We start from the raw sequence: 20417 nt of genomic DNA, 5'->3' as shown, positions 1-20417 counted from the left end.
CGAATAGCAAGAGCGTTTCTCCGTAGCTCCGCCCCTCGAGGGAGCCCGAAGCCACGCTCTCGCCGGAGCCAGGGTACGTTCCCTTTAAGGCGTTCGGGAAAGTTACCGCGTTTGGAGACGGCGAAAGAGGCGCAGCTCATTTTGTCCCTCGCGGGCCCCTGTGGGCAGGGCCGGGTGCGAGGGCGGGGCAAGGGAGCGGCGGTGGGGGTCAAAGGCCACAGCGCGCACCACGTGGGCTGGTGACTCCGTCCTTCCCGCAGCGGCAGCGGCGCGCAGGGCACCTGGGTTAGTGGCGCGGCGGGCGGCGCAGACAGCCGAGCTGGACGCCCGCTCCCGCCGCCATGGTCATCAAGACGGACGAGTTGCCGGCGGCCGCCCCGGCCGACAGCGCCCGGGAGCCTAGCTCTCAGGCCGGTGGAAAGGGGCGGCCAGGCGCGGCCGGTGAGCGGGGCCGGGACTAGTGGGCAGCCCGGCGGGAGGCTGGACCAGGCCAAACGGGCGGGTGGGTTCGGGGTTGCGTGGGGACCGCCCCCTTCCCTCCGCGCCCGGCGGGTTGCATCTCGCCGGGCCCTCCACCAGACGCCCCTGCTCTGAAGGTCACCTTCACTGTCGCCCCCGGCTACGGCCCAGGCTTCGCACGTGGGGTCCCGGGGAGGGCAGTGGCGACGGGCACACGCGCGCCGGATCGCGGGGACACGTGCGCGCACACGCGGTTTCGGGGTGCGCCGCAGACGGACGGACTCCACGGCCCCACCCCCTCCGTGCCCGGGCATGGGGAACTCTCCCCGCTGGGGTCACTTGACACTTGCTCAGGCACCCCCTTCGCTTTAGGATCCCAAGCATTCCCTGTGCACAAGGCTGCAGCCCTGCGAATTAAGCTCAGCTTGCGACTTCTAAGGCTTGGTCTGTGGGAAGAGTGCGAGTTGGTGTATGTGCATCCCGAGGGGGCTTCTGTGTTTGATTCCTAGAAGCAAGGCTTTAACTCCAAGTTTGCAGGTTCTGATCGCCGTCCTGTTAGGTGTGGGCCTGATCCGCAGACTTAGGGGTCTGCCCGTGTACGGGGACAAAGCCAAACTCCTTGGCAGGAGGTGGTGTTTGTGCCAGAACTTGATCATTAACCCGCCTTATTGCGAAAAGTGGGTCAGCCCAGAATTGCTGTTTTTAAGGCAAAGGTCATGAGCGTAGAGTCAAGCTCCCAGCTCTCCCCCCTTGGGACTGTGTGGCATTGCCTTTGGGAGTGGCTGCAGCTTTTCCTGGGTGGAGCCTGCCTCCATTTCTCCTGGGCCTTCTCTGTTTTCTCTTTTCCTTCTGTCACATCTTTGACTTCAGCCTTGAGTCTGGAAGTCCCTTCCTCAGAGCCCCAGGGCTGGGCTGTGTCCCTCTAGGCCCTGGGTGGCAGTAGGAGTGCAGACCTACCCCTGCCCCTCACTCCACACAACTTTCCACAAAAGGGACTTCTCATCTTCATCTCCCTTCCCAGCTTGGGTGAGGCAGGATGCGAACAGTGTTAGGTGGGCTCTCTGACCCTGTAACTGATCACAGCAGAGTTAGCTGGTGGGAGGATAGGAACTGTAGCAGCTTTGCTGATTGCCTGGAGAAGGCCAAGGTTTGGGCAGAATGACAAATGCTGACGACTCCAGCTTACCAAGCTTCACCCTGATGAGGCTCTGAATCAGTGGAGCAAGCTAGATAAGTAGAGGTCGGGGCTGGCTGATTTCCCCTCTATCAAAGAGACCTGGAGATGAAGCGACTTGCCCAAGGTCACACAGCGATTTAGCTGTTGAGGGAAGCATTTGGATTTCCAGCTCTTGGCCAGACTGCCAAGGCTGCCCCAGCTTGTCCCAGAGGAAACTGGGGGAGGCACATTCGCTGGGATCATATGCTGATGAACGTTAAGAGGCTGAGGTAAGGGGAGAGTCTGTTGGAGGATTTCTCTGAGGGCCTCTGTGCTGAGGTGCTCTGTCTGGGGCAGCCTGGGTCAGGGGAGGGCATAGCCGTTCTTTTAGGGGAAACTGGAAGCATGCTAGCAGGTGGAACGTTGGCTCCTTAAGTCTCTGGGAAACTAGCATAGAGCTCGGATTTGAATCACAGCCGGCCTGAATCTAGCCAAAGAAGGAGGGGGCCTTGATGGAGACCCCCAGCAGGCTCTCACCAGACTTCTGACCTCAGAACCCAACTCTAGAATGCTCTCCAGTCTTCTTGAGGAGGTGATCAAGGCCTTTTGTGGGGAGACCAAGGGTCAATTACCTTGGGAATAAAGCTGCTTTTAAGAGTTAAGAGAAAGGTCAGGTTTTTCAAGTTCACGGTGGTGTGTCAAGTTCCTTCTGCCTAGGGGAGTGCTTCTTGGAGTTGAAGTCCAGAGCAGAGGGGAATGGGGTTGACAGGCTGGAGAGTAGCTTGGGGGTTTAAGGGAGCCCCTGGACAGGACCCCAAAGCTCTTCTTTTGGGTAGGTCTGAGCAGAGCAGCTCAGGGAACACTGGACTCTCCCCAGACCCTGTAGACCTGCTTCTGGCCTAGGTAGGGACAGGAAGGAGACAAACAAGAGATGCCCACCTCCTTGGAGTCTTCCTTAGGCTGCCTGCCCCTACTCCTTTCTCTTGAAGCCCTGGGCTCCTGGGCTGGGGTGATATGTCTTCTGGGGCCTTACTTCCTGCTGGAGCCTCACCTGCTGAGATTTTGGCTGGGGCGGGGCCTGGCCCTGGCACAGTCTGCTGAGTGAGGCCATGCCAGGCTGAGGAATGCACACAGGGGCCACCTGGGATGGCCTCCGTTTCTTTTCTAACTCCTTTTTTTCTGCTGTTCCTGGGGTCCCTGTGCTCCCTGCCAGGGCCGGGCTATGCTTTACCTCTTCATTCTGGTCTGGCCAGTGAAGACTAGGGGTGTGTATGCCGTGCTGTTTGGGTGACCCTTTCCCATTCTGAGAGGCTTGCCTTTCTCCTCCCCTAAAGCCCAGATCCTCAGGGTGCCACCTAGGATAAGAGACAGGTACCAGCCCAGGGGTGTGGAGGCTCAGGGGATGTAGAGGAAGGGAGTACTGTTGACCCAGTGGGTGCTGCAGTCTGGGGAGCGGCACTCAAGAGGCCTGAGCATCCTATGAATCTGGTTTTTCTTTGACCTGGCTTGGCTGCCTGTTGCTCCTGCAACCTTGGGAAGCTTGCTTACAAGCCTCCTGGAGCCTCAGTTTCCTAAAGTGAGATGGGCTGGTGGAGCTGATGGAGGGACCTACTATGGGCTGGGCCTAGAGCAGCATAGGATTTGTGATAACCAGAATGGAAGTGGTCTTTGCCAGGCTGCCCTGCCCCACTCCCTTCTCCAGAGGGTTAGGGTGTGTTTGGGGAGGGAGGTGGGAGGAGAGGGGCTCTGCCTGGGCCTGGGCCTTGTTCTGTCTGTTCACTGTGTGCTGGCCGGAACCCTTGGTGGGGGCTGTGGAGGTGCTGAGGGCCGGCTGGGTCCCAGCCTTTCAGGGCTGCCTGGGATAGGAGGGGGCCTGGAGGGAGCCTGGCTCCCTGCCCCCACCCTGGTTAGTATGGACGCCAAAACAGCCCTGACTGGGCCCTGGCAACAAGTCAGAGGCCCTGGGAAGGCGCCCTGGCGAGGCTGGGCATGTTCTTCTCCACCACCGCGCGGCCTTTGGCCTCCTGCTGCCAGCTCTGTTTTCCCAGGGGAGAGACTTGGTTTTCTCCTTGCAGCGCAGGGGCTGCTGGGAAGGGAAGACGAGCCTGCCAGCTTCTTGATGGCACTGGAGGCCTGGGGCACGGGTGCAGTTGTCCTCTGCTAGTCTGGGGCCCCATCCCCCTTCCCACCAGAACTAGTGACTCTCATGAAGGGGAGAGCTGCCAGGTCACCTGCAGGGGGCAGCACGTGCCAGAGGCCCCAGCCAGCCACTTGACCCAGGAGGCCGGCAGGGTGCTCAGTGCAGCGGATGGACAGGGGGCGGTCACCTCATGGCCTGGGCCCGGGTCTGCGCCAGCTGTTGCCAGCAACTGGCTGAAGCTGTCCTGCCCACCCATACTGGGGTCGGGGCTGAGGAGAGGACCCCCTTGCTGGACTCCGCCCCTGCCAGCCAGTCCCTGGGGCCCTCAATCCTGAGGGGCCCAGGTACACCAAATGCTGGATTCTGCTCCCCTAACGGCTTCACCAGCAGTGACCCCCTTTTGGGGGGATACAGGGAGGTGGGCCTGAGCACTGGTGGCAGCTCCACCTGGGATTCTGGAGCCACCGGGGCCTCCTGGCCCACAGCCGTCCTTCTGGCCGACCTTGAGCAGGATGCAAGGCAGGGGGAGTGTGCCCTTCCCAGGGCCACCCCGGCAGGCCTGGCCCCACTGAAACCCGAAGCCAGCCGGATCTCCAGCCCTGGGCCGACCAGCTGCATGGGGGTAAGGGTGGAGGCAGAGGCCAGAACGAGGGACACAGGCAGTGCCGGGCCTGAGCCGGAGAGCAGGCTGTCTCGCTGCCATGGAAGTCCTATGACTCCAGAACCCAGGAGAGGGCGGCCACCGACCACATCAGGTGGGCTGTGGGAGCAGTGAGCCAGGTGGCTGGCCACTTGTGGGGAGATCACTTGGCCTTGCTCCAGCAGTAGGGAGACCTTCAGGGTCCTCTGGAGGAAAGAGGAGGGGCAAGGCGGGCTGTCCTGGAGGACTGGGGGCTCCTAGGAACCAGCCATATTCCTTTGAAATCTGATCGGGGATTGGGTACCCCCTGGGGTGGGAACCTGTTGCTGAGGTGCCTTCTGGACAGGCTCCCTGGGCGGGGGAGGGAGCAGGAGCTGTGGCCACCCTTGCCCTCCTCTCCATCCCCCTGACCCAGACTCAGGGAGTGCAGGCCACCTGTCTGAGTCCAGGTCTCTGACCTCCCACTTCTGGGGTCTCAGACCTCAAAGCTGCTTTTCCATATTGGGTGGAGGCCCCTTACTGTGTCTCCCCTCATCCTGAGGGCTTGCCAGCCAGCAAAGCCTTTCTCAAGGACTCATTTCTTTTGCTGCATTTTGAAAGCTGACCACCCACCGCTCTTCTCCCACCCTTCTGTCCCTGTCCACTATGTCATGGAGTCGGCCAAGTTCTCCCTTTGGGGCTCACTTTTCAGGGGCTTCAGGTCACCCTGCCTGGGGCTCTGGGCTCACTGGAAGGAGAGGTCCTTGTGGTTCTTGGGAGAGTAACCTCAGGTTTGGAGAAGTGTGCTGGGGAAGAGGGGTGTGGGGCGGGGGTAACTACAGTCATTGCAGGTCCACAGTGGCCGAGACTGAGGACAGTGCAGCCACGTGGTGGTGGTGGGGCTTTTGATGGGAATCTGGGGTCTGCTCTTGGCTGTCACCCTTGGACAAAGGCTCTGAACTCTTGGGCCTCAGACATCCTCATTTGGGGGAAGGAGGAGACTATCTGAGCTCCTGGTGGTTCTGTTTATCACTAAGTTGAGGGGATGCGGGAAGAGGGCATGGCTCCCCCTGTGCCCTTCGTGCAGTGCTTATCTGGGCTTCTCCCCTTTCCTGAGGCCCCTGCTCCATGTTTCTGGTGGGTCTGAGTAGAGCCCACACAGGTCTGGAGAAACGTACCTCATCCCCACTCCTCACAGCTGGGTTGGGAAGAGGAGGTAAGGCTGGAGGGGATGGGCTGGGGTCTGGAGCAGATCTAGGGGAGCTGACCTGTCTGGACCTCCCAGAAAAGCAAGGGGCCAGTTTGGCTGCCAGGTTGACCCTGGGTGGGAAGGCCCTGTGGGCCAGGTGAGCACCAGGCAGGCCTGTTTTGCTGGAGGGTTTAATGTGAGAACATTCTCTGTTCCCCTGGGTTGGGGGAGGCGCTTCTCTCTTCCCCTAAGTGCCTGGGGACAAAGGGAAGCTGCTGCTTCTCTGTCCCCCACAGCATGTGAATTGGTTGCAGTTCACAAATGTTAGGCTTAATGACACATTTACAGTAATTAATTCATTAATTCAGTGCCTTTCTATTGAGTGCTGCTAAGACAGAAGGAAGAAAATAGAGCTGCTGGTGTGAACAGCCCCCCCCCCCCCAAGTGCAGCAGGACACATGCTCTGGGTACAGTGGGGACGTGGTCCTTCAGCTGTCTGGGGTCAGCAGAACTTTAGTCAGAACTCAGGGTGGTTTATTTCACCTAGGTCTTGATGGATGAGAAGGAGTTTGGTGGAATGGTAAGTGGGGGCCAGCGTAAACAAAAGCACAGGCAGGAGGGAATGTGAGTGGCCTGTTCTCAGGCTTCTGAGTCATTTTGGTGTAGCTGCACCTTGACCAGAACTAGCAGGAGCTGAGATGGCTTTCGGCTGGTGCCTGAGAGTATTGGCCTAAGATGCTTGGATCTGGTGAGCAGTGGAGAGTATTAGAAGGTTCTAAGCGGTGCTTAGAAGTAGGGAAAGTGGCCTGCAGCAGGGCCGTGGCTGCAGAGTCTGGGTCCTGCGACCAGTTTGGAGATTAGATTGGGTGACTAGATGGAGGGAGGGTGTTCACATAGCAGGGCCTAGTTTGTGGAGGAAGATAAATTCCATGCTGACAAGATGAGTCTTTGGTGAGGCCTAAGCAATGGCAAACGTTGAAAAGCTGGAGCGAGGCCTGGATTGGTCATGTGAGCTGTGAGGCAGGAGGGCGTTTGAAGTCATGGGTGAGGGTGAGACGGGAACAGGAGAGGCTGGGCCCAGGGACACCCACAGCTTGGGCTGCTGGGAGAAGGGGGAGCTGGAGGGGAGGACCACGAATGTCAGCGTCCGTCAGGGAGGAGGAGGAAGTGAGCAGTGGTGGCGGTGCTGCAGAGAAGCCAGGTGCATAAGGCCAGAGCAGACCCTTGGGTTTGGTCCTCAGGGTGGTGTTGGTGACTCTGGGGAGAGTGGTCTGGGTGGCCTGCTCAGATGCCAGACTGGTGGGCTTAAGAGCAGATGGGCTGGGAGGGCCTGCGGTGTGGAGGGGCACAGGGAGTGGCCAGGACTGAGGGAAGTTGTGTGCCCGGGTACTGTGGGACTGGAGTCTGGGGTAGGGCTGAGTCTCAGGAGGACATGCAGATGCCATTCTGTTAGGGCTTGTGCCCATCTGGTAGGTGAGGCAGACGGCCCCACCTCACCAACGAGGCCTATCTGATTCAGCTCCTTGTCTCCCTCAGAGCTGCCATCAGTCATGCTATTAAATGGAGACTGCCCCGAGAGCCTGAAGAAGGAAGAGGGGGCTGCCGAACCCCCCCGGGAAAATGGGCTGGATGAGGCTGAGCCGGGAGAGGAGACCACTGGACAGGAAGTCATTGTCATTCAGGACACGGGCTTTTCTGTGAAGATCCTGGCTCCTGGGATTGAGCCCTTTTCCCTCCAGGTGAGATGGTGGTGCCAGGGACCAGAGCCCAAGCCTGTCAGGGAGGACGAGGCTGGAAAGCCCAGCTTTGCCCTTGTTCATCCTGGCCCCATGTTACAAGCAGGAAACTGAGGTCCTGTGCCTTGCCCAAGGTCACTCAGCATGTTGGACATGGGAGTCCAGGCTCTGCCATTGCCCCATTACTAGGGGACAGGTCCCAGCTGGGGCTGCCAGCCCTGTATGGGGAGCCACATGGTAGTGGCTGGGTACTGTTAGGGTCCCAGGGCTCCCCAGCCTTCTGCTCTGTGCCCTCAGGTAAGTAATCTTCCTGGCTGTGGTTTTACCATTTTCCTGAGAGGAGAGTGGTATTGGGTGGTCTCCAAGGACAGAGCTAACTTACAGGTCTTGCCAACTGGTTACTCACTGGGGAACCAAGCCAGGTCTTCTTAAGTCATCTGGACCCACAGACTTGAGCCCCAGAGTACACCTTCTGGAAGAGGGAAGCCCTTTGCCTTGGGAACTTTGGCATTAGACCAGGGAGGAGGCAAGATTGCTATTTTCTTTTCCTTGTCCTTACACTTCCTGCTGCTCAGCTCAGGGCTTGCTTTTGGTCTGCAGGAATGGTTTAGGCCTGCGGGTAACAGGCCCAGGCTGTCCTGCACACATGTGTATTCCCTGCACGGCACACACGAAGGTGCAGGTGGGCATGAGATGTGTGGGCAGGGCCTAGAATTTAAAATAAAAGCCAAAAAAGGGGAAATAGTATTTGGGACATTGATTTTAGGGACATAGGTCCTTTGGACTGGGGAAGGCAGTGTTTTCACTTGCGTGGGCGGGGCCTTCTCCCTGGCAGGTGTCCCCACAGGAGATGGTACAGGAGATCCACCAAGTGCTCATGGACCGTGAAGACACGTGTCACCGCACCTGCTTCTCGCTGCACCTGGATGGCAACATGCTGGACCACTTCTCAGAGCTGCGCAGCGTGGAGGGGCTGCAGGAGGGCTCAGTGCTACGTGTGGTTGAAGGTTTGTCCGGAAGTTTCCAGGCAGCACCCACCCCCATGCTCCTCCGCACCCCCACCCCACGCCTCCTGCTGGTATCTTGGAATCTGTGTCACAGATGACCGCGTGGAGGCTCAGGGCAGCATTGAACTTGTATAGGCAGGATTGGAGCACAGTTCTGCTTCTTAGGCTCTCTCAAGCGCACCCTTCAACTTCATGGGTTAAATATCAGAGTCGTGACTTAAAAACACTCACACACACACACACACACACACACACACACGAATAGTACCAAGCAAGGGCTTGAAATCAGCCCTGTCAAATTCTATGGAGATAAAGGTTCAATCTCTTAAGGAAACTAAAGTTTCACACCTCAGGACTAGGGAAGTCAGGCCCAGTCAGCTGGCATGGGAGGCTGGTTTGTTTGCAAAATAAAAGATCCCATGAACTTGGGTCTCCTAGGAGACCAGGCTCAGAGTTTCCAGGCCTGTCAGCTAAAGAGCAAATGTGGGGAAGATGTAGCCCGACTGTGCTCAGACTTATCTGATCACGGAACCTCCCTCCTTCCCCCAAAGAGCCCTTATTAAAATTTCTCAAAATGCATGTTGGCGGGCAGTGTTGTAGTTTGGGGTCCTATAAGTCTTCAGGCTGCCCAGGTGAGGGCTGCCCTGGAAGAGTGGGACTGAGGCCAAGGGGGCCAGCCATCCTGCTGGCCTGCCCACTCGTGACATTCATGGCCAGAGAGCAGGGGGCTCTGCGAGCTCCTCAAGGCCTGTGTGCACTCCCAGAGGCATTTCTTATGCCCTTTGACAGAAAGTTCTTTACAAACAAGGATCCCTGCCCACCAGCAGGCAGGTGTGCGTACTGAAAGCAGAATTTCAGCTTATGTGTTCATAGTGGAAATTCTTTGTGAAAGCCTAAAATTGAAAATCAAGGCCACCTGTGGTGGCGCCATGGCGGACTTCTATCTGCTGGGCAGGTCATTGCAAGGAACAAGGCCCTAACGCCCTGCTTCTGCCTCTCCAACAGAGCCATACACGGTAAGAGAGGCCCGCATCCATGTGCGCCACGTTCGAGACCTGCTCAAGAGCCTGGACCCGTCTGATGCCTTCAATGGGGTTGACTGCAACTCCCTGTCCTTCCTGAGCGTCTTTACTGATGGCGACCTGGGAGGTGCAGGAGGCACTGGGGCTGGTGGTTGGGCAGAGGGGCCGGGAGCAAGTTGGCCAGGGACTAGCAAAGGGACTGAGGGCTGAGCCTTACCACGTGGGGGGAAGCGGGGTTGGAGGCACCCAGCCTGGGGCCACTTTAGGCAGGGAGGTGGTTGATCCTGTGCTGACCACCAGCCTCTGGTCCCTCAGACAGCGGGAAGCGGAAGAAGGGCTTGGAGATGGACCCCATTGACTGCACGCCACCCGAGTACATTGTTCCAGGGAGCCGGGAGCGGCCGTTGTGTCCCCTGCAGCCCCAGAACCGTGATTGGAAGGTGGGACTCCTGGAGCAGATCTCTGGTGGGTCAGGGGATTGCCACACCAGGAGGCCTGGCCCACTCATACTTGGCCATTCCTGTAGCCCCTGCAGTGCCTGAAAGTGCTCACCATGAGCGGCTGGAACCCACCCCCTGGGAACCGCAAGATGCACGGAGACCTCATGTACCTGTTTGTGATCACGGCCGAGGACCGGCAAGTCAGCATCACGGCATCCACTCGGGGCTTTTACCTGAACCAGTGAGTATCTGTGTGGGCCCGCTCTGGGGCGGTGGGCAGCCTCTCGGGCCACCCTGTGCAGTGGTCACCCTCTCCCTGCAGATCCACAGCGTACCACTTCAACCCCAAGCCTGCCAGCCCCCGCTTCCTCAGCCATTCCCTAGTGGAGCTGCTCAACCAGATCAGCCCGACCTTCAAAAAAAACTTTGCTGCACTGCAGAAGAAAAGGTAGTGCCTCACCTGTCCATCCCTCATCTCACATCCCACGGAGGGTGGGTGAACTGGCCAGTCCAGAGCTGTGCCCCAGCACCCGGAGCTGCCTTCCAGACAGTGGTTAGTTAGTGGGAGACAGCAGCCCTCCGACAGGTGCCGGACTCTCTAGGGTGGGGCCTCAGTGGGGAGATGCTGGAGCCAGTGGGGTCTTAGAGGAGAAGGGGCCCAGGGCAGGGCTCTAGGCTCAGCAGGCTGCCCCATTTCCCCTCCTCTTGTCACAGGGTACAGCGCCATCCATTCGAGAGGATCGCCACCCCATTCCAGGTGTACAGCTGGACGGCGCCCCAGGCGGAGCATGCCATGGACTGTGTGCGTGCGGAAGACGCCTACACCTCCCGGCTAGGCTACGAGGAGCACATTCCCGGACAGGTGCCTGCGACAGCCGCCCACCCTAGGCAACCCCCTCCATTCCCCTGGTAGGGGCGGGGCCAGGCCGGCTCTGGGCACCTGTGGGGCTGTCTACGGGGAGGTAGGAGAAGGGACTACCCTGAGCAGAGCGTGGGGCTCAGGCTGACTGGGCATCTCCCTCCCTGGTCCCTCTGCAGACCCGAGACTGGAACGAGGAGCTGCAGACGACACGAGAGCTGCCCCGGAAGAACCTGCCTGAGCGGCTCCTGCGAGAAAGAGCGATATTCAAGGTGCCCGCCAGCCTCCAGTCTGCTGGTTTCCTGTGGACAGGAGGAAGCCCTGCAGGGCATTCTGCCAGCCTCGTGCCTCCCAGCCAGCACCCCCAACTCCTTTTTCAGGCCTCTCTGAGATTTAGAGTCTTGCCTGCAGGGTGGGCTGGGTGACAAGGTCCATTCCAGCTTTCCTCCCAAAACACCCTCAGTGGGACCCTCACCTGGGCACACATGCCCTAATTTGATGTCATTAGCACTTCTGCTGTAACAGAGAGATGAAAAAATAGTGCTTTCAAAAAAGGTTAAAAATCTTCTATAATCTTACTGCCTAGAGATGATAATGGTAAAAATAAGATTCAAATGTTCTGGGTACAGACTTTGCTGGGTGCTGTGCTGGGTGCTGCATATTTACCTCCTCGAGTCTTTCGGACACCTCAGAAAGGTTGATACTTTTATCACTGTTGTGTTATAGACAGAAAACAGGTCTGGGAGGTGACCTGGCCAAGTGTACCTGGCACATAATTGGTGGATCCCAGACCCGCCCCAGTCCTCACACTCCCTGTTAATCACTAAGCTTTGTTGTCTCGCAGTTAAGTGTTTCTTCAAAATGTGGATTTCTTGGCCTTTTCCTAAGGCAAGGGAACTTTGTCCTGCTTACCTCTGCCAGCTCTGGGTGAGCTTGACCAGGCGGCTCTCTCACCCTCTGGCCTCGGTCCCCCTAGGTGCACAGCGACTTCACGGCGGCAGCCACCCGGGGCGCCATGGCGGTCATTGATGGCAACGTGATGGCCATCAACCCCAGTGAGGAGACCAAGATGCAGATGTTCATCTGGAACAACATCTTCTTCAGCCTAGGCTTTGATGTCCGTGACCACTACAAGGACTTTGGCGGGGACGTGGCGGCCTATGTGGCGCCCACCAATGACCTGAATGGCGTGCGCACGTACAACGCGGTGGATGTGGAGGGGCTGTACACGCTGGGCACGGTGGTGGTGGATTACCGCGGCTACCGTGTCACGGCCCAGTCCATCATCCCCGGCATCCTGGAGCGGGACCAGGAGCAGAGTGTCATCTACGGCTCCATTGACTTTGGCAAGACGGTGGTGTCTCACCCACGGTACCTGGAGCTTCTGGAACGCACCAGCCGGCCCCTCAAGATCCTGAGGCACCGGGTGCTCAACGACCGGGACGAGGAGGTGGAGCTTTGCTCCTCCGTGGAGTGCAAGGGCATCATTGGCAATGACGGGCGCCACTACATCCTCGACCTGCTGCGCACCTTCCCCCCCGACCTCAACTTCCTGCCCGTGCCCGGGGAGGTGCTGCCCGAGGAGTGCACCCGCGCCGGCTTCCCCCGTGCCCACCGCCACAAGCTCTGCTGCCTGCGCCAGGAGCTGGTGGACGCCTTCGTGGAGCACAGGTGGGGAGCGAGCGTGGCCGGCTGCACCTGCTGGGGGGTGGTCCTGGGCCTGATCCTCAATGGGAGAGGCTTTAGAAAGTGAAGAGGAGCTCTGGCCTCGGTCCTCCCAGCCCCAGCCCCACCCACTGGCATCAGGCTCCCCAGCACAGGCATCTAGGAGCTTTGTGGGATTAAAAACTAGCATGTGTCTAGACAAGTGGCTTTCAGTGGAAGCAGTGCCATTCCCTTAAGGAGTACATGGTGTTTTTGAACCTCCCAGTGCAAGGGGCCTGGAGGAAGGGCAGGGGGCGTCCCTACCGCTGGCACTTAGTGCTTAGGAGTCAGCCCGTCAGAAGTCCGAGGTTCCGAGTAATTCTCACCCTCTAAGTGCCATTGGGGTTCCTGTCATTCTCAAGAGCCCTGGCCTGCTTGTTAGGCCACTCCCAGCTGTCCTCTTCCTGTCTGGGAAGATCCCCGTTTTTGCTGTGACCTGCCGCCTCCTGGTAGAGTCACTGGGTGTCACGTGCATGTATCTGTGGGCAGTCACACACTGGGCAGGATGTGTCCCCGGGCCGGCAGGGTGTCCAGCCCCAACGTTACTTAACCCCCACAGTGCGGGAGCTGGGGACCGGCTCTGGTGCCCACAGCGAGCAGGAAGCTGCCGGGCCAGTGAAACTTCTAGATACCCCTTTCCCATCCCCTGCTCTGCCCCATCCGCTGTGCTCTAGGTACCTACTCTTTATGAAGCTTGCGGCACTGCAGCTGATGCAGCAGAAAGCTAGTAAGATGGAGAACCCCACGTCACTGGAAAATGGCAGCCCTCCGGACTCGATGTCCAAGCCTGAAGACCCCCCGGCACCTGAGGTGGGAGGCGAGGAGGAGGGCAGCAGTGCTAGCGGCCTGGCCAAGGTGAAGGAGCTGGCGGAGACCATCGCCTCGGACGATGGGACAGGTCGGGCGCTGTGGCTGCCGGGGGAGCCCCAGGCCAGGGGAGGCTCGGGCCACCACCCCAGTGGTGGAGGGAGGGGGCTGCCACCCAGCGGGCCATGTCTCCACAGCAGACCCTCGGAGCCGGGAGGTGATCCGCAATGCGTGCAAGGCGGTGGGCTCCATCAGCAGCACAGCCTTCGACGTCCGCTTCAATCCTGACATCTTCTCACCAGGCGAGTGGTCCTCTCGGCTCCCAGTGCTGGTGGGCCTACTCGCACTCCATTGCTGCCATCTGTCCGGCCCCTGCCTCCCTTCCGCCCAGCTCAAGCCTCTGCTCTCCCTTCTGCAGGGGTTCGCTTCCCTGAGTCCTGCCAGGAAGAGGTCCGGGACCAGAAGCAGCTGCTGAAAGATGCCGCTGCCTTCCTGCTCTCCTGCCAGATCCCCGGCTTGGTGAGGGCAGGGGCAGGGCAGGGAGCTGCGCAGAGGGTGCTGTTACAGACCTTGGGGCCTCATCCATCTCTGCTCTGGAAGCTGGTGGGCCCTTCACAGGAGTGACTAGTGAGACAGGCAGGGTGAAGTCCTTGTTCCCACTGCCCAGATGCGGCTGCCGACCCAGAGGAGCCAAGGGAGATGGCAGGCACAGAGCCAAGGGCGATGCTCTGCACGCCCACCCTTGTGGGCTGGCAGCTAGCGGTCTGGTCCTCCGAGTCCCCTTGTGACTGGTGGTTGCAGAGGGTGGGAGCGCTGTCCTGTTCGCCCTCACAAGCTTTGTACATAGGCCCTGTGGACGACGGGAGCTGCTTCCTGCTAAAGCAGCCCTGAGCTCAGGAGCCGTGCTTGTCCCCCAGTCTTTGAGCCGAGTCTGCTGTGCCAGCTGCTCCAGACCCCTGCTATCAGAGGGAAGCCAGTGCTGCTCCACGGGGCTTGTCACCTGTGGGGCTCCCTCATCCCTGCCTCCCTGAAGGGTGGGCCCAACAGTCACAGGGGTGATGGTGGCCTATGCAGAAGACTGGGGAACAAGGTCTCACGTCTTGTGGCTGCTTCATGTCCTTCCCTCTTCCCAACTGGGAGTTGGGATCTTAGTCCCCTCCTTCCTTCAGGGCCCCATGATGGTGTGGGCTCCCCAGAAAAACCCAGGGTAGCAGGAGGAAGAGGGCCTGGGCTGGCTGGGGGGGCCTGACGTGCTGCAGCCCGCAGGTGAAAGACTGTGCCGACCACGCGGTGCTGCCCATGGACGGGGCCACTCTGGCTGAGGTGATGCGCCAGCGAGGCATCAACATGCGCTACCTGGGCAAGGTGCTGGACCTGGTGCTGCGGAGCCCGGCCCGTGACCAGCTGGACCACATCTACGTGAGTGGTGCCCAGGGCAGCTGTGAGATGGGGGGCCAGGATGGAGGTCTGGGGCCTGACCAGGACTCCCCTCTCTGAAATCTTATAGAAAATCGGCATCGGAGAGCTCATCACCCGGTCTGCCAAGCACATCTTTAAGACATACTTACAGGTACTGCCACCCTCTCCCCAACCCGGGTTGTGGGGGTTTTGGGGTAGCCTGGGTGGTGACCTTAGTCCAACCTCCCTCGCAGGGGGTCGAGCTCTCGGGGCTCTCGGCCGCCATCAGCCACTTCCTGAACTGCTTCCTGAGCTCCTACCCCAACCCTGTGGCTCACCTGCCCGCTGATGAGCTGGTTTCCAAGAAGAGAAACAGGAGGAGGAGAAACCGGCCCCCAGGGGCAACAGATAACACAGCCTGGGCTGTCATGACCCCCCAGGAGCTTTGGAAGAACATCTGCCAGGAGGCCAAGAACTACTTTGACTTCAGCCTTGAATGGTGCGTGCGCGGCTGGGGTGGGCATAGGGGCGCTGGGCTCCTGGACAGTGTCCAGGTCCTCTGTGGTCTCCAGTGGTGAACAGGGGAGGAAAAAGAGGGCAGCCTTGGGGGACCATTTGTTTGGAGAAGTGGGGAGCAGAGTTGGGAGGGGGCGCTCGGGTGGAAAGGCAGCTGTGGAAAAGGGGTAGATGGGTGCTGGGCTGCCCTGACCCACCCACCACGCCTTCCCAGTGAGACCGTGGACCAGGCTGTGGAGACGTACGGCCTGCAGAAGATCACGCTGCTGCGGGAGATCTCCCTAAAAACCGGCATCCAGGTGGGTTCACAGGGTCCCACAGGGTCTCAGAGCCCCTGGGGGAGGTGGGTGGGGCTGTGCCGGCCACTGGAGCCAGGGCTGAGGCTGCCTGTGGTGTTGGGCTGCGCCCCCAGATCCTGCTGAAGGAGTACAGCTTCGACAGCCGCCACAAACCCGCGTTCACGGAGGAGGACGTGCTCAACATCTTCCCCGTGGTCAAGCACGTCAACCCCAAGGCCTCAGACGCCTTCCACTTCTTCCAGAGCGGGCAGGCCAAAGTACAGCAGGGTGCGTGCTAAGTGTGGCCGGGGGAGAGAGGGACCCCCGGGCTGGCCCTGACCTTCACCCTCGGGGTGCCTGCAGGCTTCCTGAAGGAGGGCTGCGAGCTCATCAGCGAGGCCCTGAACCTCTTTAACAACGTGTACGGCGCCATGCACGTGGAGATCTGCGCCTGCCTGCGCCTCCTCGCCCGCCTCCACTACATCATGGGCGACTACGCCGAGGTGGGCCTCGCGTACCCTCAGGGCCTGGCCTGGCATTGAGGGAGGCGAGCGAGGGAACTGGGGCTGTGTTCTCACCCCCTAGGGTAGTGGGAAGTGGGAGTCCAGGCCGGTCCCTGTCTAGGGCCTGGGGTGCTGCTTATCTTGGGGCCCTCAGAGGAATGTGGAGACAAGGAAGAGCTTGTCCTGCTTGTGTGGCTTCCCTCAGCCCCCACCTGAGGGCTGTTTCCTAGGAAGAGCTACAGAGCCCATGGACAGCATCGGGGTGATGCCAGGACCTCCCTTCACAGGGAGGAGGGAAGGATAAATTCTGATTCTAGCACGGAGCACTCGTAAGCACCACATGAAGCTGCTGGAAGCTTCTGCTGTTGCCTGTAACCATCCTGGGGCTTCGAGAGGCTGTGTCTTGTGCCAGGCGTGCTGTTGGTGCCCCACTCCCCACTCTCCTTCCAGCCACAGACTCTTGTTTCCTTTCGTCTGTGTGTGCCTTTTCTTATGACGCATACTTCTTTTGTTGCACAGTTTTATTAGATGTGTATGTATATATTTGCATAGGTTTTGGTAGAGGGTAAAGGGCTTAAGATGAGTGTTTTAAAAAATGAAGCAGTCTCAGAGTGGGGCATAGACTTCCACGGTCACAACAGTTGAATTTTGACCACTTTTCCACTGCCTTTGTGCAAAGTAAAAGTAGAAATTGCAGCCACAGGCTGAGCTGCTGTGGAGGCTCATGGGCCAGGCAGACTGGGTGTGGGATGGTGCTACCAGGGATGACAGCCCCCCACCTCTCCCAGGCCCTCAGTAACCAACAGAAGGCTGTACTGATGAGTGAGCGAGTGATGGGCATCGAGCACCCCAACACCATCCAGGAATATGTGAGTGGCTGCCAGGGGCGGGGCCTGCAATGGGGCGTGGGGCCGTAGCTGCCCTGGCCTGACCCCGCTGCCCCCGCAGATGCACCTGGCCCTGTACTGCTTTGCCAGCAGCCAGCTGTCCACGGCCCTGAGCCTGCTGTACCGTGCCCGCTACCTCATGCTGCTTGTGTTCGGGGAGGACCACCCTGAGATGGCACTGCTGGATGTGAGTCCTGGGGAGGGGCAGCGGGACTAGCCTCCGTTCCAGGGGAGTGGGAGCTGACCAGGGCCCTCCCGACTGCCCCCAGAACAACATCGGGCTGGTGCTGCACGGAGTGATGGAGTATGACCTATCGCTGCGCTTCCTGGAGAATGCGCTGGCCGTCAGCACCAAGTACCACGGGCCCAAGTCCCTCAAGGTGGCCCTCAGGTGAGGCTGTGCTGGGTTAGGGGCCGGGCGGGCCTGGGATCCAGCACTCTGACTTCCATCTGACTCCTGAGGAGATTTCTCTCAACTTCCATCTCTTCTTTGAGCCCTGGGCTTGCACCTTCCCCTAGGATAGACTCCAGAGCGGGACCTAGGGTGGCCTGCACACCCCCATCAGGCCCCGCTGGCCCACTCATGCCCCTCCCTTGCTCCCACACCCCCTCCCCGCAGCCACCATCTCGTCGCTCGGGTCTATGAGAGCAAAGCCGAGTTCCGGTCAGCCCTGCAGCACGAGAAGGAAGGCTACACCATCTATAAGACTCAGGTGGGCGGCTGTGGGGGGCGGGGTGGGGCCCGTGGGCGGGGCAGGGTCCATGGGCGGTGCTGACCCCTCCCGCCCCGGCAGCTGGGCGAGGACCACGAGAAGACCAAGGAGAGCTCCGAGTACCTCAAGTGCCTGACCCAGCAGGCCGTGGCCCTGCAGCGCACCATGAATGAAATCTACCGCAATGGCTCCAGCGCCAACATCCCGCCCCTCAAGGTAGGTCCCCGGGCGGGGCTGGGTGGGGCCCCTGCCTCTCTGTGCCCACGGGGGCTCACCTTCCCGGCACCCTCAGTTCACAGCCCCCAGCATGGCCAGCGTCCTGGAGCAGCTCAACGTCATCAACGGCATCCTCTTCATTCCTCTCAGGTGAGCCGCGCCCCGCCGCAGTTTGGAAGTCGGCCTTTAGTGTTTTTTTTAAATATATAATATATTGACACAGCTCGAAATTGAAAAGTACAGCCACCGAATTACCTCCCCCTCAAAAACAATAAAAAATATAGCCAAATTCTCCCCCCCCCAAAAAAAACCAAAAAAACTGAAGTACAGTCAGTGATGAGAAGTTCCTTGTGAATCCTTTGAGAAATACTCTGCATAATTGGGTAGATATGGATCTATAATGTTCCCCTGGGTAATTTGGGGGGAGGTTGGCACAAAATTGTAGCAAACCATGCACATAGACATTTTTTCCTGTGCTTAATCTATCTTGGTCATCAGTCCACGTCAACAGAAAGTGTGGCTTCATTCTTTCCAGTGCAGGGACATGCCTTTGGGCGGGCCCTGAGGGTCCCCGTGTGACTCTGACAAAAACAGTGCTACCTTCGTGAGCCCTCGTCCTGGGTCCCTCCCTGCTGTGTGGGGCTCGGGCTTGGTCAGCTCAATGTTTGATTCACAGCCTACCTGCTGTTCGTTGCATCCATACCCGTTTTCTGGGTATAACCAGCTGCAGGAGCGGCCAGAGTGCTGCGGGTTTGAATGGGGTGTGAAGGCGGAGTGGGAGCCAGGCCTTACCTGGAGGCTGTTGGGAGCCTGGACTTCTTGCTTTCCCTGCATTCGTGGCCCCTTCAGCTTTGAGGAGGGAAGGACTTGTTCCACACATGTCTCTCGCTGCACAAAGCACAGAGCCTGATCTTGTCCCACGTTTAAGCAAAGCCAGTAAGGTGACAGAGGGCCCAGGCCCACTCTTAACACCCATTCTCACCCTCGTCCTTCTACTCAGCCAAAAAGACTTGGAGAATCTGAAAGCTGAGGTGGCGCGGCGGCACCAGCTCCAGGAGGCCAACAAGAACGGGGATAAGGCCGAGGAGCCCATGGCCACTGAGCCGGAGCCACCGGGGGTCCCAGAGGATGTGGCCTCCCAGCCCCCGGCTGCCAGGGACCCTTCTTCCCCGAGCTTGCAGGGGTAGAAAGGGAGAGACAGACGGACAGTCAGCTGCCCCGTTACCCAGTGCTCCAGACTCCAGGAGAAGGGGGCGTGCCCTGCACGTGGAGAAAGGAAGCAAGTCCCTTTTCTTCCACGTTTCCAACCCCACCCCCCACCCCCTGCATCCTCCTGGGACCCTGGCCTGCCTGCCCCCCTGAAAGATGTTCTTGCACCAGTTCAGTGAATATACGATGCAGAGGCCTCACCGGAGACATGGATGGAGTGTGCGGGCGTCCATTCCCAGCGGGACGTGGTGGGGGAGGTGCACCCTCGGCCCCCATTCTCCAGCAAGTGTATGCGAGTGTGTCCACGCGCCCTGCCCCGTCCGTCCGGACGTGTACATAGCCCCGAGCCGGTTCTGAGCGGGTGACGTGCAGATGAGATTTCTCAGGTCATTTGTATGTTTGACGTTATGGCTGCTGCTTCTGCTGCCACTACCCCCCGGGCTCCACCTGGCTGAAAGTCCAGGTTTGAAGCCAACAGGGGGAGCTTTCCTGTGTTCTGGGATGGGGACCCAGAGCTCTGTGCAGGGCTGGAGGGTTGGGGTGCACTTTAGCTTCATGGCGGGCTGAGAGCCGCAGCGGCTCTGCTCCCATGCTTGGGCCTGGCCCGGCTGTGCTGGGGATGGGCAGAGGTGGTTCCCCAGACACCCCTGTGCCCAGCCCCAGCCCTGGCTCCCCTGGGCCCAGCAGGAGGTGCTGCCTCCCCACTTCCCGCACCCCATCTGGGGATGACTTTGGGGGTCTAGTCTGAATGTATCCTTCTCCCCTTGAACCTCAGCTGCCTAACGCACAGTGGGGGTGGGTGGGAGGGCTTGGGGAACTGAATCATGGATCCTAGGGGAGAAGTTACAGATACAGGAGTGATTGTCACTTGTTTGTGGAGCCCAGCTCCCTACTTGGTTCTTGGCTACCCGAGCACCTCCAGAGAGGAGCTCTGGGGGTGACAGGGAGGGGGCTGTGGAAGGTGGTGGCCCTGGCTCCTCCTCCCCCACCTGCCTGTCCCCCTGCTGGGTGCCTACTGTCTGTGGGAGCCCTGATGGGTTGGGGGAAAATGCCACCCTCCTGAGCCGGAGGAATCTGTCCCCGGCCTAGGGCCTCTGCCTGGTGGCTTTGCGGGGAGCTGCTTATGGGTATGGTCTGTCCAGACACCTTGTTTCAAAGGGAGTGGGTGTGAGCTAGCAAGCGAAGCATCCCCACAGCTGATCAAGAACTTTTTTCTTGTTTTTAAACCATCACGTCTTCATTTCACATTGGAATAAAGTGAGTTTTTGAAACCTGCTGCCCCAGCCTCTCCTGTGTGTTCTGTACCAGACTCATTCGATTGTGAGGTCTTTTGCCAGATACGGTGCTAGTAAAAAAAAAAAAAAATGTTTAAAGCACATGAATGTGTAAAATATAGGCCAAATTCAAGGTTATCCTTATACTGTCATTTAAGTGGGAGGAAAGGGGGTGGAGTCACAGGCACCCAGCTAGGGTTTCACAGTCACTAGGCCCCTGGAGTGGCTCACAGATGCAAGTCACCTGTCGGTCACAGGAGAAGCAAAGGCTGAGAATTGCTCCTC

General features: G+C 59.2%; 1 protein-coding gene across 4 annotated transcripts; it reads left to right on the top strand.

Moving 5' to 3' along the window:
* Positions 1–214: 214 nt before the first annotated feature.
* On the top strand, positions 215–20134 carry CLUH (clustered mitochondria homolog). 4 transcript variants are annotated; one of them, XM_074343250.1, is made up of 26 exons: positions 215–441; positions 7100–7302; positions 8135–8306; positions 9312–9455; positions 9644–9768; positions 9855–10009; positions 10091–10216; positions 10483–10630; positions 10807–10899; positions 11604–12298; positions 13006–13229; positions 13339–13440; positions 13557–13657; positions 14405–14557; positions 14646–14708; positions 14791–15035; positions 15267–15351; positions 15465–15618; positions 15694–15833; positions 16622–16702; positions 16782–16907; positions 16990–17111; positions 17340–17433; positions 17515–17649; positions 17726–17799; positions 18650–20134. In XM_074343250.1, exons 1-26 carry the CDS (start codon positions 342–344, stop codon positions 18834–18836), a joined length of 4047 nt encoding a protein of 1348 aa, XP_074199351.1. In that variant the 5' UTR covers positions 215–341; the 3' UTR covers positions 18837–20134. The 4 variants fall into 4 exon arrangements, with proteins under 4 accessions (XP_074199351.1, XP_074199350.1, XP_074199349.1 ...); XM_074343249.1 differs by having other exon boundaries at positions 13336–13440; XM_074343248.1 differs by lacking the exon at positions 215–441 and adding an exon at positions 3899–4510.
* Positions 20135–20417: the final 283 nt, after the last annotated feature.

Source organism: Camelus bactrianus, chromosome 16 (assembly GCF_048773025.1).
Source record: "Camelus bactrianus isolate YW-2024 breed Bactrian camel chromosome 16, ASM4877302v1, whole genome shotgun sequence".
Classification (NCBI taxonomy): Eukaryota; Metazoa; Chordata; class Mammalia; order Artiodactyla; family Camelidae; genus Camelus; species Camelus bactrianus.
Note: the sequence above shows the minus strand (reverse complement) of the source record. Positions and strands in the feature narration are given on the sequence as shown.

What these genes read in the sequence shown, in the direction of transcription:
- CLUH (XM_074343247.1), top strand. Translation starts at nt 3,946, where the DNA reads ATGGCCTGGGCCCGGGTCTGCGCCAGCTGTTGCCAGCAACTGGCTGAA. An exon ending in TTTGACTTCAGCCTTGAATG is followed by an intron (nt 15,036 to 15,266) that starts GTGCGTGCGCGG and finishes ACGCCTTCCCAG; the next exon opens with TGAGACCGTGGACCAGGCTG. An exon ending in CTGAGATGGCACTGCTGGAT is followed by an intron (nt 16,908 to 16,989) that starts GTGAGTCCTGGG and finishes GACTGCCCCCAG; the next exon opens with AACAACATCGGGCTGGTGCT.